At 43.8% G+C, this 20,069-nt stretch overlaps 1 protein-coding gene across 3 annotated transcripts in view; it reads right to left on the bottom strand.

Annotated features, from left to right (window-relative positions):
* Nucleotides 1-20,069, bottom strand: part of EGFL6 (EGF like domain multiple 6) — a 106,113-nt gene that overhangs the window by 13,136 nt on the left and 72,908 nt on the right. For all 3 annotated transcript variants that reach the window (XM_032475781.1, XM_006190501.3, XM_032475782.1), the window contains exons 3-7: nucleotides 14,759-14,851; nucleotides 11,002-11,121; nucleotides 8,106-8,225; nucleotides 6,368-6,502; nucleotides 4,227-4,349 (exon numbers count right to left, since the gene is read on the bottom strand). In XM_032475781.1, coding sequence (XP_032331672.1) covers nucleotides 4,227-4,349; nucleotides 6,368-6,502; nucleotides 8,106-8,225; nucleotides 11,002-11,121; nucleotides 14,759-14,851 — 591 coding nt within the window. The remainder of the gene's footprint in view (nucleotides 1-4,226; nucleotides 4,350-6,367; nucleotides 6,503-8,105; nucleotides 8,226-11,001; nucleotides 11,122-14,758; nucleotides 14,852-20,069) is intronic.

The raw sequence follows: 20,069 nt of genomic DNA, 5'->3' as shown, positions 1-20,069 counted from the left end.
TGACTTTACTTAGAGAAGATCACTATGGGGTGAGAACATCTCTCCCAGAAGGAAAATGACTTTGACATTCATTTACCTGTGCTGAGTTCACCAGATGATCTATCATCTGGCAGGAGAAATGCTCCTCTCATCTGAGCTTTGGACATGGTCCTGGGAGGAGAGACTTGACAATGGATGGATGGAGGGATGTACTGCATCTTGAGGTGCAGAAATCAGGAAGGGACTAGGATGGCAAAAAAGCTGAGCCGGGAGAGTTTGCTGGGGAGGGGTCCAGGAGAGGTTTCCGCCCAAAGGAGTAGCCAGGGGTCACAGACATGCCAGTCCTGGGTATGACACCAAGTCCCACACCTTCTAGTCTTAAGTCCTCAAGGCAATACTTAACTTCTCTTTGATCACCATTTACAAAGCTGGGATAAGAAGAGGGTATTTGCGAGGTTTAAGTGAGCAAATAAATGTCAATTACTAAGATTAACGGCTTGTGTTTGCTATTATTTTTACAATTCATCACTAGAATGTTGAAAATCTTTTACTGAGTTCAACAAACTTTTTCCAGGCCATACCTCCAAACTTCTGTTTATGCTATTATTGAAGGAAAAAATACTGGAATGGCCTGGTTGTAGCAACACCTATGTTCTTGAATATACTCTATATAAATTGAACTTCTAATGACTAAGTGTATTTCTGATGACTAACGAAGCTGCTTTCCAATGGGAAGAGTTGTTGAATTTTGGTAAAGACGCCACGGCCGCTGTTACTCCTACTACTAGTGCATACTTACTCAGCATTTAATACATTCCGAGCGGGAGCTAAGCCCTTTAAGTGTTTTCCTGAGGCTTTTTTTTTTTTTTTGTATGCACAGCATTTTTTTGCATTTACCTTTACAGGATTTCAGAGTAAAGAGTAGCTAGCCCTTCACGAATATGATTGCAATGGTGCCAATAACTAACAACCCAGCTAACTTTTTTGAGCCTCCGCTGTGTGTCCAGCTGAAGGAAGCTCTCTACCTCTGTTACCGCATTCAAATCTCACAATGAACCTATGAGAGACAAACTGGTCAGATGGTCCTCCCAAGCAGAACGTGAGACAAGGATTTGGGTGCCGGTGATTTACTTGGGAAGTAATTCTAGGAGGCAGAAGTAGGGGAAGGGGGACAGTGAGAGGAGAAGGGAGAAAAGCCCCAAATGGTGCCTCAGTGAGCAGGTGGGGAGCTGGGGCTCAGCCCTGCTGGGGACATCTGGGAACCAGCACAGAACCTACCTCCGAACTGTCCCGCCATTCGAAGGGGAACCGGGGCACTTACGCCCAGAGTCCTGGCCTTCACTGCTGAGGAATGTCCCTGGGGGCGTGAACTCGGGGGCTGGGCAGCCCTTTAGAGAAAGCCGCAGGACCACGATGCAGAGAGAGCCCACTGCACTGGGGCTCAGGATAAGCACGGAACTGTCCACCCGCCTCCCGGAAGTCAGGGAGCTCCAAGGAGGAAACTGAGTTGAGAGAGGTTAAGCAACCTGCTAGAGGTCACAGCCAGTATGGGGCACAGCTCGGACTGAAGTTCACACCTTCTGAGCTCCTGCGCTGTGGACCGTTACACCACACGGCTTGACACAAGTGAGGCTGGAACGGACGTGTTCAAATTTGGTGGCGGGAAGGAGCCCTTGGCCACTGATCCTATTTGGAAAGCTGAGCAATTCAGTCTCCTCTCTGAGGACCTCTCAGAATGATGGCGTCCTCCCTGCCATCCCACCCATGCACAGCCCTGCACAGGAGGCCACTCCGTGTCTGTCTCTGAATAAGGTTTCAGAAGGACATCATGGGCACATCTACATGCAGGGACAGAAACCATAGCATCGAGGTGCTGGAGATTGAGTAGCCACTGAACCCCATTTCCAGCCCGAGGCAGGAATTCTTCCCGGAGCCCCCGGCCCGAAAGGCTGTGCAGTGGACCTTCCCTAGGCCACGGAGTTCCCTGCTTCACCCTGAGATAGCCGGTGGGCATTTGTAAAAGAGAATGCAACCCCACCGACAGCTCTTAGTTACCTTTGGGCAGCCGCTTTTCTTTTACATTCCTTAAAACACTGACAGGCACAACTGATGCTTTTCCAGTTTTCTTCTTCCAGGCTAAATGCTGCCCAGTTCTTTCAGCAGTTCTTCAGAGCATGTGATTTCCAGATCATTTCCTTTGGTTATATCCCTCTGCACACCCTCTCGTCCAGTGCCACTTATCCACAGCCCGCTGGGGAGCTGTGAACCTTCTGTGAGTGCGGTGCTCGGCGACCATCATGGTGCTGACAGTTCATTTTGGGCATCACCAAGTGGCCGCTCTGTTGTGTCATCAGGAGCATCGGCCAGATGGGGGCACAGGATGTGACACAGGTCAAGGGACAATTTGCAGCCATACTTCTTGGAACATGTGGGAAGGCTGCTAAGGGGTCTCTGAGAGAGGAGGGTAAGGGTAGTAAACAAATCTAGGCACACGACGAGCCAGTGCTGAAAGGGACATGGTCAGAGGGTAAACCCAGGTGACTAAACGTCGTGGGACGTCGCGGCCCAGGGGAGTACTCGGTGCTGGCATCAGCGCTGGCTTGCCTCGGCAGACATTCCGTGTGCTCTTCAGGGTTTCTAGTTTTCTTCTCTTTCGGGACACCCAGCAGAATTATATACATATTTTTGCCCCTGCTTCCAACCTGAATTAAGTAAGAGCTGTTAGGTAATTGTGCACGTTTCTTTCCCTGTAGTGACAAATGCAAAGGCCTTGGATTGACACCGTGGTACTGTAAGACCGTGGGGCCTGTCAGCCTGGGTCCCAAAGGGACTACATGGAGAAGAAACACCCTGACAACTCTCTCCGGATGTAGCTTGAGTGAGAAAGAAGCCGTGATTGTTGCTGTAGCTGTTAACAGCACTGACATTTCATTGTTATACATGTGGTTTATCAATCTCAGAGTTCACCACCTAAGCATCAAGGAATTCGCCAGCAGCAACAATGGGACTGTCTCCTAAACACTGAAAAAAGTGAACAGAGGCTTCAGGATAATGATAAAGTGATGTCAGCTTCAGCGTATTTTGTTTTGGCTATGCGTTCTGGAAAAAGTTCTGTTTCACATGGGTAAAAACCGTCTGTGAAAGGGAACCTTCCTACACTGTTAGTGGGAATGTAAACTGGTGCAGCCACTATGGAGAACAGTATGGAGGTTCCTTTAAAAACTAAAGATAGAGTTATATGATCCAACAATCCCACTCCTGGGCATATATCAGGAAAAGACAAAAACTCTACTTTGAAAAGACACATGCACCCCAATGTTCACAGCAGCACTATTTACAATAGCCAAGACATGGAAGTAACTTAAATGTCCATTGACAGATTAATGGATAAAGAAGATATGCTATATGTATGCAGTGGAATACTACTCAGCCATAAAAAGAATGAAATAATGCCATCTGCAGCAACACGGATGGATCTAGAGATTATCATAAGTGAAATCAGTCAGACAGAGAAAGATCAATACCCTATATTGCTTATATGGGGAATCTAAACAATAATATAAATGAACTTATTTACAAAACATAAAGACACTCAAGGACATAGAAAACAAACTTATGCTTACCAAAGGGGAAAGGGGGGAAGGAGAAATGAGGAGTTTGGGATTAACAGATACATGCTACTATATATCAAATAGATAAACAACAAGGACCTACTGTACAGCACAGGCAACTATATTTGGTATCTTATAATAACCTATTATGGAAAAGAATCTGAAAAAGAATAGATATATATATGTATAACTGAATCACCTTGCTGTACACCTGAAACTAGCATGACATTTCAAATCAATTATATTTCAATTAAAAAAAAAACAACCTTGTGGTTCTAAGCCACTGACATTTCAGGATTGCTCGTTACTGCACCATCACCTAGGCTATCCTGACAGATACATTTGCTCAATGTCGTCTGTCCTCAAATCTTATTTTCATGATTTGAAAGTATGTTGTGACCAGAAAAATCTCCAGAACCCTTGCTGTACTTTAAGTGTAGTGCCTACCACTTCAGGCAGAACTGGAGATGTGGTCTGATTAGACAAGCCTCAGGCAGTTAAATTTCCTAACGCTGTATGCATGCAGTCCCACATCCCCCTATGGGGGTAAAGGGGAGGGAGAAACATGAAGGGAGGAAGAATTGGAGAGAATGCTTTATTGTGAAGAGCTGAGACAACATGGCCATGTGTACTTACCAGAACACTGAAGGCCGCTGCCTTTGAATCCCTGCTTGCACTTACACTTGAAGGATCCTGGGGTATTGAGGCAATTGGCGTGGGGGCTGCACGTATGGGTCTTCCCAGCACATTCGTTTATATCTAAAAATGTGAACAGTCCCGTCAACAACCTGGTGGTAACAACATTTGCTGAAAGACTATCCCTTGCACTTGAGTAACTCCAGGGCCAACCGCTCCCCGCAGCCAGCGAGCCAAGTGCAGCCTGGGAACCGAGAGGCGTGTAAGAGTCCCGGCGCCTTGGCCTAGAGCCCTGGCTTTGCCTGCTGCCCAGTATGTAGGGAGTGTGTCTGCAGCTCACCTCCTCCACAGCGATCTCTGCTCCTGCTTATCAATACTCCTGAAATCTGCAAGATGTTGAGGTTTCATTTCTTAACTTTTCATCTGTCTAATTCAGAACTAAATAGCAGAGAAGAAATTCTATGCATGGAAGGGCCTGGAACTAATCAACAAAGAACAAGATGGGCTAGGAACCATGGACATCATCTGAAAAATTTGAGCATTCTCTTCAAAGACTGCCAGGAGCAGGGGCTCAGGCTGGTCTGAGCTCCTCTGTGGGGTTTAGATGAGGAAAGTTTGCCAAATTCCAAAGTGACAGCTTCATTGGCCCTCTTCTCTGTCCTACTTTCTAGCTATTTCTCACTTGCACACAAAATAGGCTATTGTTTTTAACATAGCCACCAGGGGGCTCAGATGTTAATCATAATCAGTTTTAAAATCAGAGATTTGTTTCCTTTGGACGCTCTCCATGTAAATTCCCACCCTGCCCTTCTGCATCTAGGGAACCAGTTTCTACTCTGTGACCCAGTGTGGCTGCATTACAGAGCTGGAGGGGCCCGCAGCGGCGATGCAGGGTTCCAGCCCACGAGACACGTGGATTTTATTAGCCCGTCTGTGTTTGCGAAGATTTGAGGGAAGAGATCTGGAGGCTTCACAAGATGATTCAAAACCTAGGAACCAAGTGTCACCCCCAACATGACACACAGGAAACATCCTGGGAAGCTCTGAGTGTAGGGCTGAAAGAAATCCTACTTTTTTCTCACTGTTAGCATTCCAGGTCATGCATACACGTCTGTTACGTGCATGTTACATAAACAGGAATCTACAGGGAGCCCAGATGTCCCTTCACTGCAGGACAAGCCCCATCTGCCTTCTATCAAGGGCAATGGAGATGTGTCCAAGGGCTCCCCAAATACCCCACTTCACCAGCTCACTGAGACTTGGAATTCCTTCCCTAAGGGATAGGATTTTTATTTCACCAAAACCAGGCTGATAGCTGAGTAATACCTGAATCTTTTCAGAGTGGCTCTGGAGACCTTGGAAAGGGAATGTTTTAGGGGATGTGGAGCTTGAACTGCAGAAGGGCTGGGGGAGGAGAGAAGAAAGAGCATGTGCCTTCGTCTCCCTCATACATTTTCCTAAAGCCACTCCTGAAGGTAACTGTTATGAACAGACCACTGAGATCAAGATTAAACAGGCCTTGTTATATCAAATGTAAATATGCTTTATTATTTCTATTTTTAGATATGTACCTGGAGATAGAACCAAAAATATAAACAAAACAAAACCAACCCAATTTTTAAAAAGTCCCCCAAATCACCTCAAACTATTTGCCTCCTTACCAGAACTCTATAGACCAAAGTTCCTTACATTAAATGTTTATTGACCTGGCTTCATATAATTCATGCTATCAGGGTTCCCTAAATGCCAGAAACTTAAAAAAATGTAATTTTTTCTGTGTTGTTACGGTGGTCAGTACAATAGACTGTTCAACTAATAGACTGAACTGATGTCAAAATACCTGTGGTGTGGGAGGCATATATTAGGAATTTGGGATTAAAAGATACACAGTACTATACATAAAAGTGATAAACAACAAGGATCTACTGTAGAGCACAGGGAACTATACTCAGTGCCTTGTAATAGCCTATAATAAAAAAGAATATGAAATACATGTACATGTATAACTGAATCACTTGCTGTACACAAAAAACTAACACAACATTGTAAATCAACTAAACTTCAATAAAAAAAAATCTGTAGAGAAAGCCTACGGGTTTGATGGGGAGAGGAAGAAAATAATAGGTGCCACCAGTTCTCACCTACACAGTCATATCGGCCACTGATATATTTCAGTTCAAAACCAACATGACATTTGCAGTAGTAGCTCCCAAATGTGTTCACACATCTTCGATTGTAGGGGCAGACGGCTTTATCAGAAGCACATTCATCAATATCTAGGATGGAGAACCAGGAGATGTCAGGGGGAGCAAGAAAGTACCCTCCCTCCAAAATACCCCCATGCCCGGGCACATGCGGTTTCTTCACCGGACAGCTCTGACTACCCTGGGAGCAGCGCCACGTCCTCCGGGAAGTGTTCGAGGCCCCCTAGGCTTACTCATAGCCCTTCCCTTTGTGGATTTCTGTCACTCTGCACGCTGTGTTTTAGAGGCATTATCTCGCTGTAATGACTACTTATTGTTCACATTTTCTCTCCGGTTAGGCCCTGGCTTTTCTGGGGCAGGGAGCATATGTCTGGCATTTTGTACATACACATTATCTTTTGGTGACCGAATTAGCATTTTTCTAGCTATGGATATGGTATGGCAAACCCAAAACACAAACATTTAAATTTTGCATCTTACAAAAGAAGTATTTCATTAGCAAGCTCCTCCAAGTTCTGCCGTATTGTTCCAAATCACAGAAATGTGGTTTCCTAACAATGTACTTAAACATACATTGTGGGTCAAGTATAATGATGTAATGATGCAACTTCAGCAGAAAACAGGCTTCCTTCCTTTTCTACCGTGGAGAGTCACATCACAGAGGGGCTGACCGCTATGGTCACCAAGCCATTAAGATTCAGGCTTTGCCTTAAGTTTCAGAGGTCGAGGCAAATAGATGTCAAGTTGTTATTTTGCAACTGTGGTTAAACACGCAAGTTGGTGCTGACTTACAGCTCCCTCTGCATTCTTAAAATAATTAATAAACAAGTGTTGGATTGACTGGAAGTATTTTGGGGGGATCACTTTTGTGCCCATCATCTTTCCCCTCCAATAAAAATGGCACCCGGCAAACCAAAGAAGTGGGTGAAAATCTGGATTCAGTTTGATCAAGAATTAGCCTTACCATATAAATACGACTTTACCAAAGAGTACTACACCTTCTGAAATGAATTAAATCTTTGACTACTCTCAAAAAGCAGAGCCAAAGTTTTAATTTACACAGGTTTCTAAAAAAAGTGTTGAAATGATTTAGGATCTATTTGGCTGCGCTTCTGAAATGCAGTTTATCAAGTTACGTACATTTAGGGTAAACAGGCACCAAGCACCCTTGACAGAAAAATACTTCTATCGTAGTACAGAAGTTAGAATAGTAACTCATACTGCTATTTGCTTATTTAAATCAAACAAAATTAAGAACTTTTTCAACATTCTGTTTGGTTTGACACCCCTAATTAATGCTAGATGCTCACTTGCTCTAAATATTATATATTTATAGTGCAATATAATGAAATACAGTACTAGGAATATACACAATTTGGTAGTTGAAAGAAAATGTGCAGGGTAAGTACACTAAATTAAAATTACTTTTACATCTTTTTCCACCATGCATTAGGCAATCCAAAAATAATAGAGAAGTGCTCTTTCTAGCATCACAAAGTGTTTCTAGAGCATATGTTGCTAAAAACATCGTTTCAGAAATGGACATAAGTCTGTAGTTTTAGGAGCTTTCAATGACTACTCAACAAGCAGGTTGCGATGAATGAAAAAGGAGGATTCAGTAAAGGGAGAAGGCGGGGGTGGGGGTGGGGAGTGGAGGCGACTTCGGCCGCTCTACCTAGACAAGCTCTTCCATTCGGGGCCAGGCGGAGGCCGGAGGATGGACAGAGACAGCGTGGCCCTCCCTCCGTGTCTTCACAGCCATACTGGCAGTTTGTCAGCGCACACGTCCTAGAGTCTGCAAAAGTAGGCACAGATTAGCCCCCACGAGATGGTAAAAAGTGCTTACTGAGAAATGATCTCTGTCTTCTGGAACATTAAACCAAACATGTGAAATGGTATTCGAGGATAAGCTTCGTTGCCTGAGTCCCAAATGGAGAGCCAAGTGGAATCTGGGCAGGGGTGGTGTCTTGGTGGCCCCGGGGTCTGTTTTGTTGGCCAAAGTACCGCATGAGACCTTCATTAGGTAGGGCACGCCCCTCATTTACCAGAGACTGCATCTCTCTCTCCTCCTGTACCAGCTCTAATCACTCCTCTGTGTCACCTGGCAGGTCTCTATTATTGGCTGAAATGCAACCTCTGAAGATGATGATCAGTCTGCATAATTAGGGTAAAAGAATGCAAATTCTAGGGGGAAGGTATAGCTCAGGTGGTAGAGTGCATGCTTAGCATACACAAGATCCTGGGTTCAATCCCCAGTACCTCCTCCAAAAATAAACAAGTAAATCTAATTACACCCCCCCCAAATGAAATAAATAAAATTAAAAAGAATGCAAATTCTAGCAATCTCTCCATTCACATCTGGCCTCAGTGAGAGTCACTTGAGCCAGAAAACCTTGTCTTCTAGGTGCCTGTGTTAAAACATGTGGCAGATATGACTGATGGGCTACCCAAAAGCCATTCCCATCATTGAGGCTAGAAAGTCAGTTACTTCTGTTTTTCCCCAGCTTCTCTTGCAGCAACAAGGAGTGGCCATATGCCTCAGTTGTGGCCAAAGAGATATTAAGACAAGTCTGCTAGAAGGAGTGAAGCTTCTGGAAAAGATACTGCTGCATGATAAAAGGGACAGGCATAAAAGAGGTGTTTGTTCAGTTGGCATCACCCCTTTCCCCTTTGTCTTGCCTACCTTCGATCTGCATGTGATATCTGGAGCTGGGGCAGCCATATTGTGGCTAGGAGGCCACAAGCAAGATAATGAAATCAATACTCTGAGGATGGCAGAGGCGGAGTCCTTGCTGACCTGTTCTGGAACTGCTCGCCTCCAGCTTTTTTGGTAAATGTCATAATTTAGTTGGTTTTTCTGTCACTGCTTAAAGAGAACTTATCTCACAAAAATGCATTTCCTTAGCAGGAGTCCAGTATGTGTAGATCGTAAGTGTCCACAACAGGGGAGCACGGAGAATATACTCTCTCTATCCAGCTGCATGCATAACATGCCAATCACACAGCTGGACAAAAGAGACTACAAGGGGGCAGGTGACAGAAAATCAGCTTCCAGGAGAGAGGACCCGGGCTATCTGGACACTTTTTTTGAGCTATAAACAGGAAGGCGCAGGCAACCCTTACAAACAGAGAAGTAGATAATTAGGGATAGATACACAGGCCACGGTAATGTAGCAAACACCCACTGATGGTTATGTTTCTAGTTTATTCTTTTCTTCCTTAGTTGTCTTCTCTCAAAATTCATCTTCAAAGTTTACCTCATTCTATCTTTCCATTTGGAGAAAGATATCTTTTTTGGCACTAATTAGGCTTTCACGGAATGTTTCAGAAACATCCATCAGCATACAGCTTTTCAAAAACGGTAAGTGATTACTATAAAACCCTGGGTAGCTGTTCCCACGGGACCGGTTGGGGCGATTCTGGCACAGTCCTATTTGGTAGTGGTTACATGGGTGCCGGCCTTACAAGAATCCATTAAGCTACATATTTGTCTCTTGCGGGTTTGTTTAACTTATAATAATAAGGATTTTTTTTTTAAAGACTCTTGGAAATCCTGGTTTATCTCTTAAGCTTGTGTGCTAATGAGAATCCAGGTGACTGGTGGTGTTGGGGCACTTTGCCAAGGAGGGGCAGCGAGCCGTGCATGAACCAGACTGCACGACTGAGGGAAGCCCAGGATGGGCTGGGGAGTCCACGGGACTCTGCAACCATGGGCACAGGCTCCAGGTTTGTTGAGGGCTGCAGGGCAGAGGAAAGAGAGACAGGGAGGAGGGAGGGAGGAGGGGAAGCAGGGAGGACGGGTTTGGTTCTCAGTTGCAACATAAAACCTAAAAAGGCTTCCTTCTCAATCAGTGAATAGATACAGACACGCACCCTCCCACAGGACATGGGCTGGGTTCTCTTTATCAGAGAAGGGCTTTTCTTTCCAGGAATGTGAATCAGAATGTATTTCCAAGAAGAGGCACTAATCTTTGAGCGTGGGGCAAGGGGCGTGAGAAAGGTAGTCGGTGGGAAGCACTGATGTCCCAAGATGGAATTTAACTTTATCACTTTCCTAAAACAATATGCGTATTTGATTCAGCATGCTTATTTTCATGAAGAAATCCAAAACACTGCTGCACATATGTATAGAACTTATTTTTCTGCTCAGCTAGTCTATTTATGTAAAAAGTAAGTGGCCAGAATAGGCAAATCCAGAGAAACAGAAAGCAGATTAGTGGCTGAAGGGGCCTGGGGGGAAGATGAGTAGGGAGTGACTGCTAATGGGGACGGGGTTTCCTTTTGGGGTAAAGATGTTCTGGAACTAGATAGTGGTGATAGTTTGTACAGCACTGTGAACGTACAAAATGCCACTGAATTGGACACCTGAAAATGGTCAAAATGCTGAATTTCACATTATAGGTATTTCACCCCAATTAAAAATAAAATAAGTGTTCAAAGATGTTTTGGCCTGAGGCAATGTTAAGAGTCTTTTGGGTACTTACCCCGCCCCCCCCCCATTACTCAAGTCAACTTTTCCCCAAGCATCAAATGGCAAAAGTCAAGGCTCCAGGTTGGCTGCTGAAACTTACTGGAACACGTGGCATCCGGCATGAGCATATGCCCACTGAGGCAGAAGCACTTGTAACTACCATGTGTATTCATACATCTGTGTTGACACGGCCAGGGTCTCATTCCACACTCGTTCACATCTGCAGGCAGGAGTCAGAAAATGGAGAAATGTTAACTGAATGGGGAAACATCCAGATGTGGAACTGGGTTGGCCTCCCTGGACCCCACCCATGGAGGTGGGTACAAGGGGCAATGACTCACCTCTTCTCCGACCATCATTAAAGGACTGGTGAGGATGTGGAGCAAATGGAATAATCATACTCCGCTGGAGGGGATGTAAATGGGCACAACTACTTTGGCAAACTGTTTGACAGCAGAAAAGTTAGCTATAGACATAAGGGCCACCCAGCAATTCCACTCCTGGGCACGTGTCCAACAGAAACATGGATACGTGCTCACCGCAGAAACATGTACTAACATGATCGCAGTAGCACTACTCTTAATAGCCCCAAACTATACAGAATTCAAATCTCTCCCAGTGGAAGGATGGATAAATGATTTGGAGACTCATGCGATGGAATACCGTATAGCAATGAGACCGAACAAAGTGTAAGCACAAGCAACCATGGGTCACAGTCACAGACATGGTGTGGGAGAAGCTGGATACAAATGCGTACATTCAAAACCACCCACAACTAAAACAAAACCAAACCAGGCACCACGACTCTGCAGGAAGAGGTCAAGATACGGTTCCTTGCTGGGGGTTGGGGACAAGTGACTGCAGGGGAGAAGGGGTCTTCAGGTAGGCTATTAAGTTCCTATTTCCCTATCTGAACACCAGTTACATGGGTGTCTTTGAAAATTCCTTGAGTTGTACATTTCCAATGAATGTACAATTTTGTATGTTTACTACTTGAATAAAAAGTTAGAAATATATACTTTAGATACTTCTGCCTTTCATGCTGTCCCAGGCAGCCTATGTCACATGCCAACAGCACAGCTTCTTTTCAATTATTATTCTGGGTGGCCCCATGCTGGGCCAAATTGTCTAGGCTCCAAATTGTCTTTCCAGAGGGAGCCCCACCAGGCAGCTATTATTGGTGGTGAGGTCATAGGACAATATTTAATCCCGTGTAAAGATGCTCAGAGGATGTTGTTAAATAAGAAGGCTGCAAAACCATGTGTACAGATAGATACCAAATTTGCTTTAAAAAAAAAAAAAGCAAAGGAAAAAATGTCTGGGATGCAATGCTCTTAAGTGCTAATAATGGTTACCTTCAGGTGGTAAGATTGAAGGTGACTTTCTTCTCTGTGCTCTTCAGTGTTTAAAGTGTTAAAGGTTACAAATGAACTAGCTTTTTAAAATTAAAATAAAAAATGATACAGAAGGAAAATAAAACTTTAAAAGCAATCATCGGTCTCATCTTTGGGAATGTGGTCACATGGGTGCCTTATATCTTAACTCCCTTAAGGAAGACAGAGAAAAGAACCAAATTCCATGTAAGGTCAAAATTCAGCATGGCAACAGGTCAAGGGCATCCTTGAAAATAAAGAGGTGGAGACTTTTACCTCTGAAAATAACCTTACGTGGGGCTTTTCCGATGCCTTAGCCAGACATTTGAACCCCCTTCTCCATTGCCAGTCCCTGCTACCCTATTATCTCCTGCATGGATCCTAACTACTTCAAAAGCAGGAATTTAAAAAAGCTGATTGGACATAATGGGAAAGCCAGGAATACCCCCTTAACTTGGCCCTAACTCAGAGGCATCTCTTGGAAGAAGCATTCTGGGGAAAGACATCAGTTGAGGGTTGAAACCTGTGGCCATTAGCAGGTACATGTGGACTTTGATCAAGCTGTCCTCGGGCAGGGAGGCTGTGGGGGGAGGACAGACCGTCCCAAACCTGAGCCAACTGGACCACTCCCTCAAAGTGAGTATTTTACCAGGACTTGCAAATCAGCATGAAAAATGTCTTCTCTGTTTCAACTCTCTTGAGAAGGTATCTTGGTACAGAATCCAAGACATATGGAAAAATAGCTTTTCTGGTGTGAAAGCCCTGGAAAGGGACACAGCTGAATTATGACTTAGGAGAGCATGACTCGTGACGCGCCTCCCTCAAGCAGTTGGACACGGTTCTAAGAAGCACCACGGCAGCGCTGGCCACCGAGCTGGTGCTGGGACAGAAGGGAGCCAGAGATTGCTCTCTGAGGCCGCGGGGCTGGCCACTCAAAGGAAGGCTATTGGGCACCTGCAGCTCGCCTCTGGGCTTGGCATGACAGAGTGGAGCACGTGCCTGCCCTTCTAGAACCCGAGCCAGCCTTTCTTCAGCGCAGCTGCACTGCTCTGCTGCGCTTCGCTCAACTGCATTCTAGGACTGGGGATTCTTTTTTCTTTCTTCCTTCCTTCCCTTCCTCCTCTCTTTCTCTCTTTTAAATTTTAATGGAGGTACTGGGGATTGAACCCAGGACCTTGTGCATGCTAAGCATGCGCTTTACCACTGAGCTACACCCTCCCTCCGTGGGGACCCTGTCTTAATTAGTGCAGGTTTCTTCGTGGCAGGGTGTCTCAGCCTCAGAACTGTTGACATTTTAGGGCAGGTCATTCTGTCGTGGGGGCTGATCTGGGCACTGTGGGATGTTTAGCAGCATCCTTGGTCTCTACCCCACTAGATGCCAGTAGGAATCCCTCCAAATGTCTTCAGACATTTACCAGATGTCCCCTGGAGTAAGGTTTCCAAATTGAGCAAATAAAAATACAGGATGCCCAGTTAAATATGAATTTCAGAAAAAATGACTAACCCCTTTTTAGTATACCTAGGTCCCATACAATATTAGGAACATATGTACACTGTAAAATTATTCGTTGTTTACCTGAAATTGATACTGAGATTGAAAATAAAATTATATTTAAATTTACGTCTAACTGGGGATCTGTATTTATCTGGCAACTCTTCCTGGGGAACAAAACTGCCCAGGTTGAGAACTGCTGTTCTTGACAGTATAACCTCTTTAATGTCTTCAGATAAACAGCCTATGACAAAAGTTATAAACGGCCTTTTAAAAATCTATCAATGACAATAAAAAATATGCTTGTCATTTAACTTAACAATTGCGTTTTTAGGTATCTACCCTATAAAAATACTCACTCAAGGGTGCAAAGACATGCATAGAATGATGTCTGATTTAGCGTTGTTTGTAATGGCAAAACATTAGGGACAACTTAAATGATAGTGGTTAATTAAAGCATTTTTTACATAAAAGATAAAAGCATTTCCTCTAGGGACTAGGAGACAGCCTTAGAAAGTAGGAGATAGCTCTGTATCTACTGACATGCAAAGATGCCCACAAGAAATATTCATGTCTGTACAATAATAGAAAAAGAACTGCAGGGGTGGAGGACACACTGCTAACTATGGGTAGAAGAGCTCCTAGGGGTGGACAAGCTCACTGTTTAATTTATAGCCTTTTGCACTGTTGGATTTTTTTTTAGTAAAAGACAGGTATTACTTCAGTAGTTTAAAAACATAATAAACACAATTTATTTAGGGGAAAAAGGTCTTTTATCTGGCATCTTAACAAAAACATCAGCATGCCTTTTTCATTTTTCTAGAAGAGACTGAAAGATCAAGTATTGAAATCACTTTCATTTGAAGATTCAAGTTAAAATCTACAAAATTCTGAGCACCGTTCTTGGGTCCCACACCCCCAGCCGTGACGGCTGAACTGCTTCTGAAAGCTCTGGGTAGGTTTGTATCACCAGCCTGGTCTGCAGTACTGACCTTGACTGCAGGTTTTCCCGGTGTATCCTGGAAAGCAATGACATTTGTTTGGTCCCACACACTCCCCGAACTTGCATCCAGGTTCACACGTAGCTGTGGAAAGAAGGTTGTTTGACCATAAATGAACAGCTGTAGTTAACCCAGTGCAATGTCCCCATGTCAAACTTGGCCGCCTTCTGTGTGACAAAGAAATCCATGGCAACACAGAGGAAGATCTGCTTCCTCTCTAGTCTGTGTTTACCTTTAAGATACTGGAAATGGTTTTGCTTCTTAACTAGATCGCCAGCCCTCCACCCCGCCATCCCTCTACCCAGAGAATACAAGTTTATCAAAACTTTGCTTAGTACTGCCACACCTCCAGTGACATTCAAAGAAAAAGAAAGCCTCCCAGACCACAGTCAGCCAGTGTTGCATGTCAACACAGAAGTTTTAATAAAAGGAGTACAATTTGTCAGCTGGAAGAGACTCCACAGTCGTCCCAGGGTAAGTGCCAAGGTCCCTCTCCTTCTTTCTGTTGTCTGCGTCTTTTTTCTCTCTCATATTTTCTCTCCTATTTTTCTTTCAAATGATCAAAATCTTTTTAACACTGTGTGTTATCAGTCAAAATAAACAACCCTTGGATTGGAGGCAGGGAGCCACTACCTCCAGCCCCAAGGATGGGAACCCAAAGCCTCACGATGGTGGTGGTGGTGAGGGCGATGATGCAGGTGTGGCAGAGGCAGGATTTGGTTTTTGGTTTTATCCATTTCTGTATCCAGACACCTGACCCAAATGAGGAACTCCGTTTGTTTGATGAGTGAGGTAAGGGGAGAACCAGCAAGGATCAGATGTTTCACTGACTGGGTTGGGTCAAAGATGATGGAAAGCTTGAGCCTAGCTTGTGGGGAGGAGATAGGGAGAAAAAGCTGTAGATTAAAAAAAAAAAAAACAAAACAACAACAACAACAAAGGAAAATGGGAAAACCCAAAGAGAAAAAAGAGAAGAGAGAAAGCAAATCATGAATGAGAGACAAAGGAGGCATGTAGAGAATCACGGACCCCCACATTTTCTGGACCTAGTAGGAGATCCGGAAGTAGCCAGCAAATGAAAGGATGAGTTAGCAATTGCCCAGGAATGCTGCTTACTTCTCTGCACACTGATTCTCTGGCTCAGAGTAGATCTATCCCCTAAGCAAGCCTCTTCCTAAAGACCCAGCCTCTTCCCCTTCAACCCCCAACCCCACTTTTTGTTAATGTCACCATTCATCTCTCAGCTCCATGGACTCAAAATCTCAGTTGTCTCTCTCTTTTCTTGTCCACAAACCAGTTACAGCATCCTCTCTCTCTCTCCGTTTTTACCACCAATTCATTCACTGAACAAATATTTATCTAGCTAATGGGAACAACTTTGTCCAGAGATATCTGAGAGATTACACCACATGCCACTCTCTCCCGTTTCCCCACTTCAGCCTGTGACCAGTACGTGGGGATGTTGGGGCCTAACAGCCTAGCCCCTGGTTTCCAAGCAGCACAAATTCTGTGGTATAATTAACACTCCAGAGCTCCCTGTAGGATCAGGTTGAAGCCATACTTTTCTGGAAGCCCCATCTTTGCTTAACTTCTTCCCCTGCTCCCTCACCCCCTTACAGATTCCTCCTGAGAGTACCCCTCAACAGAATATTTGTACAAGAATCCTCTTCACAGGCTCTGCTCCTGGGATATCTGATGTCAAACACATTAATCTGATATTCCAAAGGCATAGTTCTGATTGTGCCACGCTTGACACAGAAGTCATCAAATAGGGGGTGGGAAGGGATAAATTTGGGAGTTTGAGATTTGCAACTGTTAACCACTACGTATAAAAATAGATAAAAAAACAAATTTCTTCTGTATAGCACAGGGAACTATGTTCAATATCTTATAATAACAAGAATATGAACAAGAATATAAAATGAACAAGAATGTGAACAAGAATATGAAAACGAATATATGTATATATATGTATGACTGGGACATTGTGCTGTACACCAGAAATTGACACACTGTAACTGACTATACTTCAATTAAAAAAAAAAAGTCATCAAATTATCTTTGTTGTGTCCCGAATACAGTACAGGTATCATAATCATGATCTGGCCACCACTTTCTTTCGCAGCCTTAGCTTACTCTGTTCCCCAGACACAGGCAACACTGTGCTCGAACTAGATTGCCAGCTATTCTCTAGGGCTACCTGTGCCTTCTGTCTCTGTCTCTCTATTGTTACCTCACACTACAGCACCCCTCCTTGACCCTCCAATGGTTAATATCCTCCCAATCCTTCAAGGACTACCTTGCACAGTCCCTTCTTCCAGAAGCTTCCACAGATTTCTCCGGCCACATGTGAACTTCCACTCAACTTTGAGAACTCCAAAGAACTTTGGCAGGCTTCTCCCAGGAAACTGATCAGTCTTCATCTTACTAAATAATTAGGTATCTATTTTGTGTCTAGCTTTGACTTCTATCTACTACTTGACTCTTAAGTGCTTTCAGAACAGGGACTTTAACATTTATCTTTGTTTCTCCTGCTGTGTTTAATGGGGTTGTGAACATGTTAGATACTCAAATAGTCTTGAATAGTAAGTAATAAGCGCAGAACTTTAACCAGAGAAACATTTATGGCTCAGAATAGATCCTAAGTGAGAAGGGAGGGGAAAAAATGCTCCCCAGCAAAATTTTTCCACTTTTGGAGACAACCGAGATAGAATTTGATTTCTAATGTCTATTTTGTTATGGTTATGTTCTTGGAGAAGCAGCTTAAAGTCTTAGATGCTAGAAAAAATAAATCTTTTATTTTTTTAAGTCCTGAAGACCTCTGATTGCTCCCTGGAAAGTTATTTTCAATGTGGTCCAGACAGGAAAACCCAGGATTAATGCCAAATAGCACAGAGGAGAAGTGGTGAATAATACCCTCGCTGCTATAAGGTCAACACTCCAGAAAGATGTTTTTAATTTACAGTAACTTTGGGTCTGTGATTTGAACAATCAATCCACAGCCCAAGGAAATCCCGTTTATGTCTAAAATGGCCTGAGATTTAAGTGTGCTTTAGATAAAGGAAACACTCTTATTCAGTTCTCCTGCACACTCCTCCGTCTGTAGCTTTTCGCTGGGGATCTGTTCGTGGACAACTCCTTCTCCCACCTCGCTAAGTGACCAACATTTGAAGGTTAATGCTATTGAGTGCAGAAGACTCTGCCCTGGAAGCAGATTTAAGCAGGGCAGAGGCCAAGATCTAGAAAGCTCTGGCATTGGAGCAGGGCCTCTTGAAGAATGAAAGGTGAGTAGATGATGGAGGTAAAGGCTTGGGACCTCACAGGCTGGGGTCTGGCTCTGCCTATCGGGCAGGTTGACACGCTTTCCCATCTCATTAACATGCAGGCCACACTCTGACTTCAAAATCAGAGCCCTGGCAATCAGGGACTAAATACCCTGTCATATGGTGCCTCAAGTAGTGTATGACTTTACCATCAAGAAGGATCATGTTGGGGGTGGGTGTGTGTGGCGGTATAGCTCAGTGGTACAGGATGTACTCAGCATGCGCAAAGTGCTGGGTTTAATCCCCAGTACCTTCATTAAAAAATATGAGAAAAAAAGAAAAAGAAAAAAATAAGAAAATAAAAATAAAATTTAAAAATATTAAAAAAAAGAAGTATCATGTCAATTGGGTATCACATGAGACAGATTTTAGATATAAAAATCATTGCAATTTAATACTGGAGCATTTTGCTGGAATCCTCTAAAACACCTTGCTTTAAATTCTTTCATGCTTGTGGTATTATACTGCCCACAAAAGCTTTGAGAATGTGGCTGGCTGTGTGTACACTGGCCAAACTGCTCTGATCTAGTTCCAGAACAGCCCTTCCAGAAAGCCAAAGTTCACCCTCATTTATTCACCAGAGACACGCACGTTTTATGGCAGTAGGTACTGAAATTCGTGCGACTGTAAGAGAGATTCCAAATCAGGCATCCCACGTGGTTTTTGCCCTTTCCATCTGACTGACTTCCAACAAAAATGTGCCATGTTCACCTGGAAGAAGAATAAAGCAACTCTGAACTCCCCCATCACCTGGTGCTTTGATGGACAGAAGTCTGAGATGAGAGTTCTTGGTCCTTTCTGGGTCAGGAGTAACTTAACAAGGTATTTCCTCTGTGTACCAGGTAATGAACACAGCTGTTAATGCGGAGGAAATGGAGCCTCAGCGAGCTGCCCTAGCTTGCCCCGGGTTAACCACATCATTCTGGTTCTGAAGACAATGCCCTTGATCATGACACTATAAATCCAGCCAGTGTGGGGATCCACCCTTTTAACTGACAAAGTCCCAGGGGGATGTTCTGAATCTCTTTCTCTAGGCGGGCAATGATGACCTTCAAATATTTTTCTATTATCGTCACATTCTTGTCATCTCCTTACAAGAAAACTGTGATGGTGGAAGGTTTTACCTAATACTGAGCGTGTGGGAGGAATACCAATGTCTTCCAACATAATGATGGATTTCAGAAATGATGCAGTTTTGACCTCACCTATGGTCTATCCAGATATTTTTGAACCAGCTAGAGAGGAAGAGGTTGGGGCAGGGAAAGAAAGACCAGCAAAAAGAAGGTAGCATGTTATTCTTAAAAATAGCTAATATTTTTGTGCTTTATAGTTTCTAATCCAATAGGATCCACACCAACACCTAAACTGTATGGGACACGCAGTCGTGTGTTTATCCCGTTTAACAGACAAAGGATTCAGCTTAAGGCATACGCCACCTACTAGGGACACAGGGACCCGGAGACCAGTTCCTACCCTGAAGGAATGCACCAGTCAGAGTCAGCTAGAAGGAATGCAGATTCAATTCGTTTACACCATGAATATGGATTATTATAGGAAGTCATACAAAAAAACGAAGCAACACAAAATGCTGTGCTCATCTCTATCCTCCCCAAGTGTCCTGAAATGATCAGAGGCCTCTCTCGGGGTTCCTAACACATGATCTGAAAAACAGTGTCCAAGGCAAACGATGCTTCCTCAGTTTGAAATCTGTATAAAAGAACTATGCAGATCTTGCCTATAGGCATGTATCTCTTGAAACCATCTAGAAACTGGCACAAGGACTTCAAAAACATGAGTAACAAAACTATAAATTAAACAGCTTACTTTCTTGTTGGTGACTGAAGTCTACTGGTGGGGTGATTCATAATCAAAAAGTCAATTTCATTAGAAATCAGTTGGAAAAATTCTAATTAGAAGGAGGTATTTAGTGGCTTCTTTTTGCCCAACTCAGGTTCTCTAGATTAAAACAAAAACAGTAA

The sequence above is a fragment of the Camelus ferus genome, chromosome X (genome assembly GCF_009834535.1).
Source record: "Camelus ferus isolate YT-003-E chromosome X, BCGSAC_Cfer_1.0, whole genome shotgun sequence".
Lineage (NCBI taxonomy): Eukaryota > Metazoa > Chordata > Mammalia > Artiodactyla > Camelidae > Camelus > Camelus ferus.
The sequence above is the reverse complement of the archived record's forward strand: the minus strand, read 5'-3'. Positions and strand labels throughout refer to the sequence as shown.